The 17,612-nt window shown below is 39.3% G+C and overlaps 1 protein-coding gene across 1 annotated transcript; it reads right to left on the bottom strand.

The window, feature by feature from the left end:
* Nucleotides 1-1,792: 1,792 nt before the first annotated feature.
* Nucleotides 1,793-17,147, bottom strand: kcnk2a (potassium channel, subfamily K, member 2a). The gene is made up of 9 exons (XM_084931382.1): nucleotides 16,626-17,147; nucleotides 13,553-13,659; nucleotides 13,314-13,426; nucleotides 12,146-12,236; nucleotides 11,140-11,257; nucleotides 10,409-10,569; nucleotides 8,134-8,320; nucleotides 7,841-7,980; nucleotides 1,793-6,190 (listed from the first exon to the last, which is right to left on the bottom strand). Coding segments are annotated over exons 1-9 (1,254 nt in total). The 5' UTR covers nucleotides 16,627-17,147; the 3' UTR covers nucleotides 1,793-5,854.
* Between the last annotated feature and the right edge of the window lie 465 nt (nucleotides 17,148-17,612).

Here is a 17,612-nt window from a genome sequence, read left to right as displayed (position 1 = left end):
ACAGTTATTTGGCGCACATAAAAATTTGCACATTTGCAGAAAGATAAACAGACATAAAAACCAGATGCCAAACTTAAACTGAATGATTCACCTGACATTTCCTCTTTACAGTTGCTTCATTTTGAGATTCAGCTTGTGCTTTTTCATGCAGCTGCATGGCACTGACTCTGTTGCCCCAGTGGTGCATAATTGTATGAGACTGACTTATCAGATACATGGGCTTTTCTTTACACTTAAAATTGCCTGTGCAACCGGTCTGTTCTTGTGTTTTGTCTGAATGAATGAAGGGTAATGCTGTAGGTGATGTCAGATGCCAGAGAACTGGTGTAAAGAAAGCAAATGGTAGCTTACAATTTAACAAATGTTTTTTCAAGCTTCAATTATATCAAATTGACAAATAACTAACCACATCTGCTTAATGCTCAGACAATCCACGAAGCGGTGCGGCTTCGTAGCTTACCAAAGTTGTACTAAAACATTTTTTGACAGATTTTTGCGCGCCGTGTACCGCATAAAATCGGTTCGAGGTCAGTAAGCACAACCTGAAATCATGCATAAGGCGCACCGGAATATAAGGCACACTGTCGATTTTTGAGAAAATTAGGTGCGCCTTATAGTGTAGATAATATATATATATATATATATATATATATATATATATATATATATATATATATATATATTAGGGGTGCAACGATACACAAAATTCACGGTTCGGTTCAATACTTTGGTGTCACGGTTCGATATTTTTTCGATACAAAAAAATGTTCATGCCTTTTTAATTTGTCATTTATTAAAATTATAAATATAGGTTTTAACTCAAAAGTACAGTTTTTAAATTTAATGTTGCTGAAACAACAAAATAATAAAAATAAATCTATCTGATCGAGAAATCACTTATCTTTGGAAAAGAGAGTTTATTACACAGAAATGGCTCTTTCCAAAATAAAAGCTATACTATACGCTTCTTCTGGGCTATACTCTCAGCAGCATATTAAACATATCAGGTCCCCATAAGGAGAATCATGTGCTAATGGCTGTCTAAATGACTCGGTAAAGTTTATAGCATGCGTGCTTGTTGTTTTTGTCTGCTTCCACTTGTCTTTGCACTAGGATGATGTCGGAGTAAATGTGCAGTCATATTTGTTGTGTTCCCACTAGTGCTGTCAGCGTTAATCTCGTTAAAATGACGTTAACGCCATAACGCAGAAAATCTCCGTTAACAAGTTACCGCGGATCGCCCCGTGCGTGGGGCTGGACGGCGTCAACACCTTAACAAGCTAACTGCGCTAACGCACTAGTTCCCATCAATTGAGCATTGCGTAGCACATCCGACATACTGTTTTACTTTTGTCCATGACGCGCTTACCATCAGGGTCATGCTTCACATGAAAACCAAGATAGTTCCAAACGCCAGATCTGAATGAGGGTGGGGGAGGTTCAATTTCGGGTAGCGTTGAGGCAGTTGCCATGTTGCAACCAGCTTATAGCTTCTGTCTTGCTAGCTTGTGCTGCGCTCAGTGGATCTGCACTCGACAGTGTAGCCTAGGCGGAGTAGTCGAACGCAGATCCACTGAGCGCTCAACACAGACAGCATCGTCAGAAGAAAAGTTGATAAAATAAATAAAAATTTTTGTATTGTTCGATACATATGCGTACCGAACCGAAAGCACTGTATCGAACGGTTCAATATCGATACGAGCATTGTTGCACCCCTAACATACCCCACATATATATTCACAGAATCGGCTACAAAAGCTGAGCACCTTGAATTACACACTGGACAGAGTAATTGTTGAAAGTCGGTATATTTTCACTTCGTATGTCATACAAAAATCTTTGTCACATTCGAGATTAGCTCTACAGACATTTTCTTGTTATAACATTGTGTTCTTCCAGACTCATTAGTGTCGAGTAATTTCACCAGAGTTTAGAAAAATACAGTCATCATCATAAAAAGATGAATATATCTAGAATTGAATAAAAACAATGTAAAGGTTAGTTTATTTAAAAACACAAAAAAGACAAAGCAAACAGATGAGGCAACATCAGATTACTACTTCCGTTCACTGTTAGTACCTAACCACACAGATTTTAGGTTAGTACAGAAACAAAAACACATCTATAGAAAATTCAAAACATTTTCTTAATCTGTTCCACTAGCATGTCCAGTGGGTGTATAACCAAAGTCCTTACATAATCTCTAAAGACAATCCATATTATTTATTAATACAAGCTTCTTAGGACTCCAAAAAAATCTAATAATTGGTACTTTGCTAGATTATTGTAGCAGATATAATCTAATATATTCTGGTATTACACTTTTATCTAACAGTCACAGTTTATCTTTGGTAATACAGAAATTGCAGGCTGGGTTACAGAATCATAATCTTTTTCTTGTCACAATTATTAGCTCAATTCAAACTCACTTAATTGTCGGATCTTATTTGTCTGATTATTATTTCAACCCAGTTTATCTGTATGTTTTGTTTTTCATGCTCTTCTTATATGTTACAACAATCTGAGAATTAAGTCCTCTTCCTTGGATTATTTGTGAGTGAGAAGTTCGTGTGTTAAACCATGCAGTTGTCACTAATGCCACTTCACAATAACAGTCACCACCTTCTGACCGGATGGATAGGTTTGCTCTCAAGCCTGCAGCACAGTGTTACGTTCAAAGGCAGCAGCATAAAAGTGCATTTTCAATGGCAGGTGTACACACATGGAAAAAGCACTGTGCACATTCACTCCAAAACCTTCATCTTGTCCTCAACAAGGCAAATTCACTTCCATTACATCTCTACAGTGTAAACACAAATGGTTTGATATTTCATGCCTCAAAAACAATTTCCACTTTTCCTATTTAAGAGCTCACACATATCCACATTAAATTATATCTTTAAAATTGCAAACACAATATATGTCTTGCACACAAATAAAGATGATTAACACTTTTTGCAGTCTAACAGTTGTCTGCAAGAAAGGTTTTGACACATGCAGTATAAAAAAAGGCATTCACTGTGAATTATGTTAGCTTTGGATTGTCACCCCAATATGTTATCAGAAAAAAATGTATGTTGTTTGACAATAAAACAAAATACATTGCCTTCTAAGGATGTAGTAGACCTGATTGAAACAAAAGAATCTCCAGTATTTGGGGGAACTGTGTCGCATACGGTTAGCTCCATATGTATTTCTTGGTACACCACCACAGCGGATTTTAAATCAAATAACCAGTATCTGACTGACTTTCAGCTTTAATTCAAGGGGTTTAACAAATGCATTAACTGTTTAGAGGTTCAAAAATAATTGGATAACCCAGTTATTTAATGGCCAGGTGAGGAAATTTTCTTAATTATTTCTTTACATCTCCAGCAAATAAAAGATTTGGATTTGACTCCAAGTGTTGCCATCGTTAGGTTAAAATTTACCTCTCGGAGAGATCGCAAAAACTTTACTACTGGCCAAATCAACAATCTGGTACAGAAGGCATGCACTGGCCATCTCAGCAACACCAAAAGATAACTAACATGTATGATGACAGAATTATTTCTTTGATTAAGAAAAACAACTTTCAAGTAGATATTACTTTCAGAGTGTAAAATCAAGAGATGCTTTTAAGGTGCAAATCACTGATTGCAAGGATGGGAAAGCCACATTGGACTCCCTAACCCAAAAAAACTGACTTAGATTAATAGATTAACTAAACAAAAGAGAAGAGGTAGGAAGATAAAAGTAAGGAGAAAGAGAGAAATGGCTCATGGTCTGAAGCGTAGCACGTCATCTGCCAGACACGGGGGAGGTGATGTTATGGCATTGGCATAAATGTCTGCTAGTGGAACCTGATCACTAGTGTTTATTGACAATGCAACTGCTCTGATCTCAACCCAGCAGCAGATGCTTTTAGCTTTTAATAAGTAAATGCAAAACGAAATGCACAAAAGACCCACAAACAATCAGCAACTGAAGGTAGTTGCAGTAAAGGCACAGCAGAACATCTCCAGGAAAAAACACAGTGTTTGAAGATGTTCATGAGTTCTACACTTTAGGCACTCATTGACTGCAAAGACTTTCATCCAACTGTTAAAAAAGACTGTATAGAAAAATGGCTGTAGTTCCTAAAGAGTTCGTGTAAAAGTTTTGTAAACCTCTTAAATTAAAGTCTGCACTTCAATCACATCTTTAGTGTTGAATTTAAAATCCAGAGGTGATGTACAGAGGCAGAATAACAAAGCTGTCTCCAAATACTTTTGGACCTTACTCTATGCGTATATATATTTATGGTTACAACTATGTGGGCATTGCATCATTGAAAGGTAACTGGTACAGTACACCATAACATATGAATATTTTCCAGATCCAAACACAGATACAAATTCTACTGATATAGAAGACAGACTGGATGAATGTGATGGTGAATGACCGAGCTCTGTACTCCATATGTAGCAATGTTCCTTAAATGCTGTTTACCAGTTTGGAATGGCTTACTGCTGCAGATAAAGCGTCCAGTCTTTAACATATCACCATGCAACTCACTGAACTGGTGCAAAATCTATAGTCCTCTTCACTTCACTTTGTGTTGTGTTTGGTCTTGTGGGCAAAGTGAAGAGTTTGAGGCACTGCAGTGGTCTGATAAATCTTCATAGAGCCACTTGTTTTGAAAAAATACATCTGCTGTAGAATCACTGCATTATTTTTATGCCCTTAAAAATGAGAGGAGCTTCGTAAGTGCAAAGCATGCCCTCTATTAAAACACATTATTAACATGAAAACATCATATAAAGATTAGCAGTAAAAGTCAAGACCGAACCACAAATAACTGGCTATCGCGATTTTTTTTAAAACTGCAATTAAAAATCGTGGAAAAAGTAATGGCTTGTGGGTAATTATTAAACTGGATGAACTGAACTAAACATGCAAAATACATTTATACATTTAACAACATCATGTGGAATCAATAACACTGATCAAGTAACAGTACTGCTTTTTGGTATTACAGTGACTCCACTGTAATAGTTGAATGATCATAGTCACAGTCATGCCTGCCTGAGCTGCTCTTTAAAACATACATAGTCAGCTAAAGCTTCGGATTAAAAAATACGCTGTACATGCTTTTAAGTACCTTTTTGTGCAGAATTAAAACTGCAAATATTTCACTCTTGACAACAATAGTAGAAAATTACACAAACATGCTCCCATAGGGGTTTACTTCTAAATACAGAAGGCCCCTACTACAATCCACAGACATCCTCCTCATCAGATTGACTGACTTTTACAAATCTAATGTCAGTATGTTTTTTTAAATATACGCCTCTTAAATGGTGTTTATGGTCTTCGTTAACAGCAGGCTGTGATTGTCATTAACATAACAGCAGCACAGTGACTAACTACGTCCTGGGTTTATTACGAGCCAGGGACCTTTGTTGGATATTATACTCCTCTGTCTCTCATTAACGCCTGCCTGCCTCTAGACTGACTGAGCAATAGTGAAAAACAAAGCAAAAACAAATATGTTTAGTTGTTTCAGTTATGAAGACAGACAGATGGAGATTTCCTAGCTTTTCAGTATGTCCTTAAATGTAACTTCTGTAAGATTTAGTTGACAAACACCAAAAAATACAGTTCTGTATGTTATTCACGCTCTTTCATTGTTGGGGTTGAGGATGGTAAAGTGGAATATGTGTGCAAGTGTTATCAAGCAAGGCTTTGACTCCTCTTTCACGTTGAAGATGTCTTCTGCTGGGGCCACTTTCAATATTTTGATTTCTGAATTCTCAAGCAATGCCTTGTACCTCCAGTTATGGCAAACAGAGAGACCTTGGAAGGATCTTGAGAGGTGCCGACAGTCCTTCTGCTACTTGAGGTGCTCAATAATTGAGATCTCGCCTCTCTCCAGATCCGGTCCGTTCAAGACCAAAGCGCCATTTATGGCCGAAGGTGTCAATCCGTGCAGTCCGGCCTCCTTATTGCTTTTGTCCCGTTCATTGTTGAAATTGACAGACACAACCCGCTTGGGCAGGGTGACCTCGGGAGCCGGGCTAAATCCCAGCTCTGAGGACAGCTTGCGTTTGATTGATGCAGCACGCTGGAACTTGTCATGGATCTCAATGCTAACACGACGACGGGTTTCTTTGAACTCTGCAGAGACATTTGCCGTCCACTCTGCAGCATGCGCCCGGATCTCTCCAACCTGCAATGACACAAAGATATAAAGAGGTCAGTAGAAATGCATTAGGATGACAGGAGACACATGATAGCCAGCAACAAAAAGACTTTCACAGGTTTGCTTTTGTTGTTTTTATCTGATAACAATGAAAGTAATATTTGCACACCTATTTAAAATATACTTCACCATCACCGTCTCATCCTCAGGTGTATCTAATATATCAGGGGTCTCCAACTCCAGGCCTCGAGGGCCGGTGTCCTGCAGGTTTTAGATATAACCGTGGGTCAACACACCTGAGTCACATGATTAGTTCGTTACCAGGCCTCTGGAGAACTTCAGGACATGTTGAGGAGGTAATTTAGCCATTTGAATGAGCTGTGTTGGACCAAGGACACATCTAAAACCTGCAGGACACCGGCCCTCGAGGCCTGGAGTTGGAGACTCCTGTAATATATAATCAAGCATGTATTTTGTGTTGCTGATATAAACAGGACTCATCTTCATGTATATTTACTACAGAGTTGCTGTTGTGATTCTTTGCTAGCTCTTTTAGACTGCAAAGTATAGCTCACTTTCTTTCTGTGTGTTTATTCTATATTCATTACAAGTGCGAGTGTTACAATATTGTGGTCGGGTTTCTGTCTTGACTTTGTTATTGATGCCTCCCAAGAGTTTCTCTGTATCATGTTAGTCTTAGTTTTTTGTCTCTTACTGGTTATCTTTTCGGTTATTTCCTGTTTTACTTTGATAGTTAGTCGTCTCTGGAGCCTTGCTTTTACTTCTCCCCACGACTATCTTGATTTGCCAACACAAATTCCTCATTTATACCAGCTATGTATAAATAGTCCTGCCTTCAGTCTTTGTGTCAGTGTGTGTGTGTGTGTGTATTTGTTTGTGCGCGTGTGCACTGCAGCCATACAATTTATGGATAATAAGACCCGCAGAGCCATTCTGCTACCCCATCTGGCCAAAAATGAAATCTCTTGAAGATAGTGATAATGTCTGTGCGTCTAACTGCATCTGCGGTGACTTATGATAATAACATGCCTGCATCTACAGACCAGTGAGATGGCATATCACAGCAGGACTGCAAGATGTGATTATGTAATTGTGCTCTTGACAAAAATGTGACTTTCACACTCCAGAGGATGTTTTTGATAATAACTGGTAAAAATGTATGAAAAATTCTTTATTCATGCTCACCAGCAAAATCCAGGTAGCACAAAGAACACAGCTGTATCACTCAGAAGGAGACCCTGACAGTTTTTTAATAAAGGGCTGGAAATGTCCAGAAGTTCCTTTTTGGAAACAAGGCTGGATTTATTTTGATAATCTCTGTTATATTTAGTATTAATGTCATTTGATATTAAGCTTCATCACCACACATTGTCTAAATGATCTCTATTTCCCTCTCGGGATGATCACAATAAGATCCAGTGCTTGTGTTTTGATGGCAGTGAGTCGATTGGATTAGAAAACAGTCTTATCACTGAAATAACGTTAAACAGAGGGCAAAAGTTGAAGTGGCGATATGGCATAATGTAGCTCGAATAATGAGTGTCATTGTACAGAAAGAGGCACATGGTGACAGGTACACATAAAGCTGATAAAAGGAACAAAAACAAGCTGCAAAAAGTTAGATGAAGCAGAAAATAGAAACCGAGGGTCTCGTACCTCTTCTTTTGTCCTCTTGGAGATGACTTTCAGCCAGTCTCCAATCATACTGAGGATAGCAGCAAAGTAGGCCAGCCCAACCAGAATCCAGAACCACACGACTGGTTTATAGTAGTCCATGTACTCAATATCTGACCCACCTACACACACACACACACACACACACACACACACACACACACACACACACACACACACACACACACACACAGATTAACGAGACGGATCAACATGACTCAGAGAACCAGGTCCAAACTGTGTCTTAGCATTAAATCACTGGTTGTGCTTTTTACCTGCCACAAAGTCCCCAAAACCAATAGTAGTCAAGGTGATGACGACAAAGTACAGGGACTCCAGCGCAGACCAGCCCTCGATGTGTTTAAAGATGGCTGCCGGGAGGGCCACAAACAGCAGGCAGCCAAACAGCACGAACAGCAGCGTGGATATGACCCAGATCTTTGTCTGACTGATCTCCCCATGCTACACGGGAAAGAAAAGGACATCAAATACTCAACATAAACTTTGTGTGTCTGCAGGCAGGGAGAATCCAGACATTAAATATTCAGATCTCAAAGGTATAATACTGGATTAGATTCCTGCACTTGACATCACACCCAAATAAAAGTACAAAAGTGTCACCAAAGGAAAAGATGAAAAATGAAAGAACTCAGTAGATGTTGATGTGGAGGTTGTGTTAATCTATGTACACAAGGCTGGCTCCAGTTACTTCTAATTACTCCAGTCTACCTGTGAAACTGCATTTAGTCATAATTAAGCTGTAGTCTTACTCAATCGAAAATGTTAATTCAGTGGAAACCTGTGGAATGACAATATTTCATATAAAATAAAAGACAACGTGTTTCTCTCTCAGGTTAAACAGCTAAAGTCATTAAGGATTATTATAAGGATTATTATCTGGTAAGCATTAAAGTCTGCAGAGTTGAGATGTTTAAGGTGGGACCAAAGTGGAGGACTGACTGATAATAATAATAAAGCAGATTGTTAAACAGAATACTCTGAAGTGAAATGCCAAATTAGGCTGACGCTGTTAGCAATAATGGCATTATTCCATAAATTGGTCCTGTGGGTGCAGCTGAAGAGAAAAGACATTCACTGAGGATAATGCTGCAGTCTCACATAGTCTGCACTGAGCAATCAGGCTTTCATAGTCACACAGGCACTTACACAATGAACTTTTGTCTTCTTTCCTTAATCACAATATTCTTTACTCAGTCCCTCGGGTGCCCTGAGAGCAGCGGGAGGAGGAAATCATTCTAAAGTATGTTTCTGTTTTCAGATTTCTGCTCCTTCAAGACTACAAAACAAATTATTCACACCAGCTACTTGAACTTTGAAGACGTGACTGCGAGCTGAGTCACATTTGTCTCTCTTAATAGATCTGCAGGCTTTTTTTTGCAACATGTGAGAAGAATGTGACAACACGATAAATGAACGAATCAGCTTGAAACGACAAATACAAAGAGATCTTTTTCTCATTTGGATGAGCATCAAGTGTTTTAATGAGCACTGACTCCAAAATAAAGGAACTGATACTCAGTTTGAGCACACTTACAATATTACTTTTTTTCCGTTTTAGTGGTCAGTGGCTAATGCATGACCTTACTGTTCCTATTGATGTATCTTTTCAGTACTAAACGTTTGGGTCTTTAGGTTTTTCTATTTGTGACTGTATTTGTAGTTTGAATTCAGATGTGTTTAGGGTCGGATTATTGCGATTCCTCTTATTTTGGGTCTATTTTGAAATAGGGAGTGATTTTGCAGGTGCTTGCTCTATCTTTATTTATGATTCATTTTTCTCTAGTGTTATTCTTGTGTTGTTAGTGTCTTTTTCAATGCTGGTAGAAGACGGTCCATTACAGAAATAACACATGGCATCAACCCAGCAGGAGGACCGTTATCTACTCCACTGCGTGAGCAGGAACAGGAAAAGCACTGCCAGAAATGAGAAATGACTCTTCACAAATGACAGTAGGTTCACCTGTCACACTGAGCATATGTGACAGGCATAAAAAAAGGCCTGGAGATGCCGTGGCAAACGTTATGATGCTTGCAACATCTTCTCTGAAGAGGATTGAAGTCTTTCTAAGGCCTTGCACTAAATGGACAAGCTCCAGACTATATATCTCAACTTCTTCCTAAAAAACTGCTGTTCACTGTCTTCGTTCACAAGCTTAAAATCTATTAGCTGTCCCCTCATACAAAAGCGAAGACTGTGGTGGATAGAGCCTTTCAGTCTGTGGCACCAAGGCTCTGGAACAGTTTACCAATCCAGCTCAGTTTGTCTGACTCTGTGAAGTCTTTGAAAGAAACAGTTCAAAACTTTTCTGTTTTTTCAGGTCATTTATAAGCAATAAATTGCAAAAAAAGAAGAGCCAGATGTTGCGAATATGATACAAAATCAAACTCATATATGCAAATTAATACTGAATTATTGTTTTGTGAGAAGGTTCAGTAAAAGCTCTTCAAAATATTTACATTTTCTGGGAATTATTTTATGGTTCAGGCTTTGAAAGTTTAATGTGATTGTGTTTGATGCTCCACACTCACCACGAACATCTTCTCCACTTTGTCAATGCCTTTGCCAAATATGGTGCCGAGCTGGTCTCCTACACCGGCCAAAAGGAAGCCAAACAGCGGTATCCCTAACAAAGCATAGACAATGCAGAATATTCTCCCGCCTTCGGTGTGGGGAGAGATGTTCCCAAAACCTGCGAAGAGGACACATCACCAGTGATTTGATGATTTGAATCCCGGTATTCGCTGCATGAAGACTGCATTTGTGAATTTAATACAGTTTGGAAGCTATCCAACCACTACACTCGAAACCCTGCTGGATAGATAGTGAAATATATTAGCTGCGTTTTTAAATTACACTTCTATGACACTGCATGTTTCCATTTTTTACATTTTTGAATATATTCTATCTAATTACAAAAAAAGAGTTAATATAACTCAACTACGGTGGAAGTACAGTGTCATGCAAGTAGAAATGACCACTGTGTTGAAAGTGAGGAGAGTTTAAGAAATCTATACACATGCATGCACAAAGTAAATGTATGGGGAAAGTAAGTGTGCTAGTTTGATTATATCCACAAAGCAGATGTATAATCAATAACTAAAGAAAGGTCACTGTTATGTAACTTGCTGTAAGAGCTATATTTAGAGGACTGTCAACTCAAAAGTAAACATAAATTAATTAAAAACGGAAAATATACAATGTGGTTCTTTCGGTCTGAACATAGATGCTCTTTGCGTGAGTGTATGTGTGTGTTTCCTACCAATGGTTGTGATGACAGTCCCAGCAAAGAAGAAGGCAGAGCTCAGGTCCCACAGGCTGCTGTTGTTGGTCATTGTTCCTGCAGGATTTACTCCTGAACGGATGGCGGACACAACTTGCTAAAAGGTAGAGAGAAAGAAAAAGACAGCCAGATTCACAGACAGCAAAACTACATTTAAAACAAAATAAAGTGCAACTATTAAAAAATAAGATACAGATAAGAAAAATAAGAGTATGAATATAAACATAAATATGATTGTTTACAGTTTACATCAGCAGATGGAGTAAGCGATAACATGGTGAATAAATTAGAGGTGATATTGCAGATCTCCTGTCTGGTAAGCTGGGATGGTATTCGAGTATTATACATGATAAAGTGTTGTTGTGTGTGGGCACAGCTTTAAAATGTATTTAAATATCATCCCTGCAGAATGAGGAGTCATTCAGTCTAAAAGCCACAGGCAGAAAAGATCTCCTGTAGCGCTCAAACCTGCACGTCAGAGCAGCCTCTTACTGTGAGTACTGCAATGACCAATCAGGGTCCCATGCATTGTTGGATTGTCCCTAATGCTGAAGAGTTTCATCAGCATCCTCCTCTCAGACATCAGTAAATCATTAAAAACCTACTATAAGACACTTTTCTTTGCAGATGTGCAGGAATGTGTTTTTGTGCTTACCTGTGTAACAAATTAAAGAAGGAAAATATATGAAATATCATTGTAAACGACGCAAATATCTACAAGTGATAAAGAAAATACATAATCTTAAGTGAATTTAAGAATTTCTGATTTTGTTGGGCCATAGCTGGAAGACCAAGCAAACAGCAAGAGCCTGAAACAGAGCAGAAACTCTTGGTATCTCAGACGCTCTTCCTTTTAAAGCTAAAGGAGCTGTCCATGGTGCTGAAACCAGTGCTGCTGTGCTGAATCATAGTAGGGTACAGTACATATGCTGCTCTACTTAATGCATGAGTTTTAACATTAATATTAATGTCAGGTTAGTCTTACCTTAACCAGCTCCTCCAGCTGGCTCTGGTTGACACAGGAGTGTCTGGAAAGGAACTGCAGCTTCTGGGACAGGATGGCCAAACGCTGTTCACTATTCGAAAGAGAACGAGCACTATTATGTCAACTGAACAAAGTTTGATTTGGTTTATAAACATCAAAGACTAATTGAATTATATATATGAAAGCCTAAATATTTTAGAGTAGGACTAATATGCTCAGTATTTCTGTATTACTCATGGGAATCGTTTGGGGGCTTTCCTACTTTGGTGAAATAAATAATCTCAGTCGTGTCTTTGTTAACTGTGGGAAATGAAGGGTTCACAGCCAAATATACAGCACAGGATACTGGGAAAAATCAAATCTGTATTACCAGGCTGAGGTCATACATGGAAGGTCAGTCACTCTGGCAAACAAATCTGGCAGATAGAAGATCAGAAGCAAGATCCAACAAAATAGGCAAAAGATCACTCACATCCGGTCAGAAGTAGTAAGAACACAAAGGCACAAAGAGTACAACAAAACACGAGGAGCAGCAGGGCGTGTCTACAAGGGTTGTTTTTATGAAGACAGCACAGTCTGGAAAATGGGAAGTAAAGAAGTTGGGCTATGGATACCAAGGTAAGTGACTGAACAGAGATAAAGAGCTGGAAAGTGAGCAAAAGCTGGAAGCAGGAAGTGTATGACAAACAGATATTTCAAAATATAACAGGAAGTGAAAACACAGAAATCCAAACATGTGATATGAAACTAACACAGAAGCCCAAAAATTAAGTGTAGTAGAACTGTACATGTTTTAATGACTCAGTCAGTTTCATGCTCCCAATCAAGAGCAGAAACTACTAGCACAGACTTCTATATATTCTTTAGTCATCTGTGTTGAAGACTGCATTAAACTAGGGCTGTTTCAGGAAGTGCACTACAGGGTACCCAGTGGTGAGCTGAAAATACATAAAGCTAAAAGTTTACATCTAAACATTTATGACTTTAATAAACATAACATTTAATATATTTTTACTTTAAATAAATATTCATAGAAGATCAAGCACACCGCACTTATTTGTAGGGTCTTAACCTTTGGGTTCATTGCCACAGAGGAGCAATTATGGGAGGGGTGGGACAGCTAAATAGATGGATGGATGACTGGCCTACCTCTCTTTAACCTGCTTACCTCTCGTGGGGCTGCTCCAGGGATCTGAAGACTGCTGCTCCCATCACCAGGTACAGAACCACCAAAAGAAAGATGGCTGTCACCGTCTTCCACTTCATCACTGTGGCAACCACCTGCAACACTTCAGCTTGTTAATCAAACCATATACATACCTGCATGCAAGAGGTGTCCCAAAATAAACTACAATGACAAAACAGGGTGTAACAAAAGTCCTGTGAAAACATCTCATTTGTCCTCACCTCGCTCTCCTCCGGAGGCGTCAGTGTCATTGGCTTTGTGGAGAAGGAGAGGCGGGGCTTAGTGTTGTGAGTGGCGGATTTAGGGTCCAATAAGTCTGGAGCTGCCACTACCAGGGGAAATGAGAAAATGGCATTCAATTATTTTCCCTCCCATGCACTTTTCTCCCTGCCTGTCTCTGCTCATACATGCTCCAGTCAACAGATTTAGCTTGTTAATTTTAGAAAGCCTTATGAATAAATCACCAGCAAAACTTTGAAGTGGTTGTTACATGCTAACAATGGAAAAGGGCTGAGTCGGGCCCTTAAGTTGAGTTTAGCTACACCCGCGTGTGTAACACGTATCTGTGCTTCTATAAAATCTAACATATGATGAGTGATGTGCATCTTAAATATAGACAAATATAGTGAGAGTATGAAGGCTATGACTTTCTAAAAGAGCAATAGAAAAGCAAGGGCGAATGTTGCTAAAGATACCCCAAGAGGAAAAAAGGTGCTGAGGCCTTTGTAGAAGAAGTGTTTTAAATTATGAAATGTACGTAAAATCAATTCACTCTGCAAATCCTGAAAGAATTAGCATAAAACCATTGTTGTATCAGCTGTTTTATTCTGCTGTAGTTTGTATGCACTTCTGCAGTTTTTTGCAGCATGTTTCTTTAATTTCCTATAAAGGGGACCTATTCTAATGGTTTCCCACCCTACATTTTTATACCCAGACTCTCCTAAAGTAGAGTTTCATGATTCACAGCTGTTGTGCTCATGGCCAGAGCAGTGTGCTGGGGAGGACCATATTAGGGATATCCTCTCTCTCTGGCATTATTTAGACCCAAACTTACAAAAACACTGTCTTGAACTGGATGCCAAGTTTAAAATCTGAGCTGTTGAGCTGGTCTGACTGATTCAGCTGCTGATATACTGGGATTTTCCCAATCTCTTGGGTTTATAGAGAATAGTTTAAAAAAGAAAAAAGCGATTGTCAGTTCTCAGGACAAAAATACCTATATGATGCCAGAGGTCAGAGGAGAATGTAACAGTAACCAAGGTATGCAGAAGAACATGTACAACATGTCAAACCTTGAAGCCAAAGGGCTATAGCAGCAGAAGACCGCACCAGGTATCACTCCTGTCAGCTAAGAACAGAAAACTGAGGCTACAGTTCTAATATGATTGGGAAAATGATTCTGCTGCAACCTTTGGATGAAAACATGGATCCATCATGCAGTGTATAATGAATTCAAGCTGGTGGTGGGGGGATGGTGTGTGGAGAAATTTCCCTGGCACACTTTGGGCCCCTTAGTACCAACTGTTTAAACAAGTTGGTACAAACATTATGTGTAAACCCTAGAGATTAAATGGCACTGCATACCCGAGTATTGTTCTTAACTATGTCCTAAAAATATTCCTTCATGATCACAGCCATCTTTTAATGGCTGCTTCGAGCAAGATAGCACACCACGTTACAAAGTTCAAATCATGTCAAACTGGTTTCTTGAACATGACACTGTACTCAAAAGCCCTCCACAGTCACCAGATCTCAATCCAATAGAGCACCTGCGAGACACTATCATGTCAATATGGATGAGGAGTGTTTCCAGCAGCTTGTTGAATCAATGCCATAAAGAAGTAAGACAACTTTGATGTGACCTCTTGCCGCCTCTTGCCTTGTGACAGCTGGGTCAAGCTTCAACCCCCCCGCAACCATGAAAACATTTAAGAAAATGGATAAATGGATGGCTAAAATAAGGGGTAATACGTCCTGATTGATTATGCTGTAATTGCAAAGATAATACATTTTTTTTCTTTTCAAACTTTGCTTTCTTGTCTCCCGGGAGGAGACACAAATCCCACTGGGGTTGAGTCAGGAAGGGTATCTGGGGTAAAAGCTCTGCCAAATCAAACACTGTAGTGATCCACTGTGAATAAAGGAGCAGCCGAAAGCAGCTTCCTTTCCTTTTTCTTTTGTGACCAGGACAATGACATTTGTAAATGTAATTATTTCCCACAAAGAATGGAATATGCCTCACATTTAACATTCGTCTTAAATGATATGTAGTTACAAAACAAATCTTATAAAATAAGACAACAAGCAGATGAATAATATATATTTTCTCTATTCCTATCTAACATAACAGTTAATACACAGGACCTAAAACTGCATTACAAAATGTGATATCCACTTAAAATGTTCATTGTCTTGGTTCTTTCCTACACTTAACAGTCCTAATAATTGGTAAGGAAAGTATGGTCTGGGTTAAAGAGCAGGGAGCTGAAGAGAAGAGAAGAGAAGAGAAGAGAAGGCAAGACTAGTTTAGGCACATTTTCTACTAGAAATATTAAAAATGTTACGAAAAGTTCATTAATAGTTCCTCAAATGATTGTAGTTCACACAAATACAACAAAAATAGATAAAAATCAGACAAAACTGCAACATTTTCAAAGTCTTTTAAATGTTTTTCTTTATATATAGATTTATAAACAAAAACTGTATCAGGAGAAAAATAAAATATATTAAAAATAAAAAGGTCAGAAGCGTCCATCCTGATCACGTGCACTGCTGACCTACCGTTTATCTTAGAAGCACTCCTCTTCCTTCCGATAGTGTCTTTCGCAAAAGTTAAACCATCCCCCTCTCTGTGATCATCAGTGTAGGGTTTGTTAATATAATGTTAGCAGTGAACACATGAATCATGGATTCTCTTTGACGGGATTAGTTTTCGAAATAAAAAAGGAATTCAAAAAGCCTTTTTTCTGGCAAGCTGAGACAGTTTAGCTGAATAAATATTTAGTGAAACAAAGCAAACACGTGCATGCAGCTGTGCAGGAAGGAGTCAAGACTTAGTCACACATCGGAACTCATAAACACACACTTCAGCCTCTCCTCTCACTGTAGGTGGATAATTAATAACAGTCTGCCGAGTTTTGCGTAAGTTTTGGGACTCCGAGTTAGTTTTTGTGAAATTTGGGGTGAATCTGAGGTGTGGGTGATGCTGGTGTAACATTTTTTTCACAAACTTCATGAGGTTATGAAGAAGTTTCAGGATAAGTTTTCTCCCATACAAACTGTGAATTCACTTACTCCTTGTTGCCTATCCGATGCCCTCCGCTCTCCTCTTCTCCTCGTCCGAGGCTCTCACTGCGTTCGGGGGAATCTTTCCTCTTCTGCGTGTCTCCTCCCTGCGGTGCTGAAGAGGGGGGACGAACTGGCGCTCCGTTTTCCCTCTGCTGTTCTACTTTTACCGCTGATGGGACGATAGTGTTGAGTCTGCACCTTTCTCTTACTGTCTCCGCGCGCAACTCCAAAGGGTTTCCTCCGGTGTGTCTTTGTCGTTTGTTATTCTCGCTGCTGTTTCTGCTCTGGAGCATCCACTGCGCTCTGTCTGCGCTCTGGCTTTTTGAGCGTACCGCTGGACCGGTGGAATAACACCGAGAGAAAGGAGGGGTTGGAGTGGGGTGGAGTAAGGACAGGGGTGGATGTGCAGGACACAGGGAGGTGCTTACTGCCCAGGGAGGTTTCTAGAGGGTTTGAGGAGTTCCAATAAATGTGCAGCGATTCTGCTGCACGGTTTTTTTGTCATGATTCTGACTGCTGATCGATACCGGAGCAACATGCCTGAAGCTTATGCACAAAAGGCAGACGCTGCCCGGTGATGGCCATGTGGTGATTCCCTGGGGCTGAAAAACTAAAGTAAGAAAAAGAAAAGAAAAGCAGAATTACTTCTTTGCTCCCTACAACCTGGTACAAGATAAGATACATTTCTTTATAGACAGTTTTTCCCCTTCATAATGGTAGGTGTTCCTCACTTCTGCTAATTTGAGTAACTAAATTCAGTTAACTGTTTTTGACTCCAACTCCAGGCCTCAAGGGCCGGTGTCTAGCAGGCTTTAGATATCACCCTGGGTCAACACACCTGAATCAAATGATTAGTTCATTGCCAGGCCTCTGGAGAACTTAAAGACATGCTGAGTAGGAAATTTAACCATGTAAATCAGCTGTACTGGATCGAGGATCAAGGACACATCTAAAAACCTGCAGGACACCTGCCCTTGAGGCATGGAGTTCCCT

The sequence above is a fragment of the Perissodus microlepis genome, chromosome 1, assembly GCF_051167445.1.
Source record: "Perissodus microlepis isolate ML-2025 ecotype Zambia chromosome 1, ASM5116744v1, whole genome shotgun sequence".
NCBI lineage: Eukaryota > Metazoa > Chordata > Actinopteri > Cichliformes > Cichlidae > Perissodus > Perissodus microlepis.
This window is presented reverse-complemented; position numbering and strand designations above follow the sequence as displayed.

Bases quoted from the DNA above. Each gene is read 5' to 3' on its own strand.
- kcnk2a (XM_084931382.1), bottom strand. The intron at 12,237-13,313 runs GTAAGCAGGTTA...TCTTTCGAATAG, and splicing joins CTGGAGCAGCCCCACGAGAG to TGAACAGCGTTTGGCCATCC. The intron at 10,570-11,139 runs GTAGGAAACACA...TCCTCTTCGCAG, and splicing joins GACTGTCATCACAACCATTG to GTTTTGGGAACATCTCTCCC.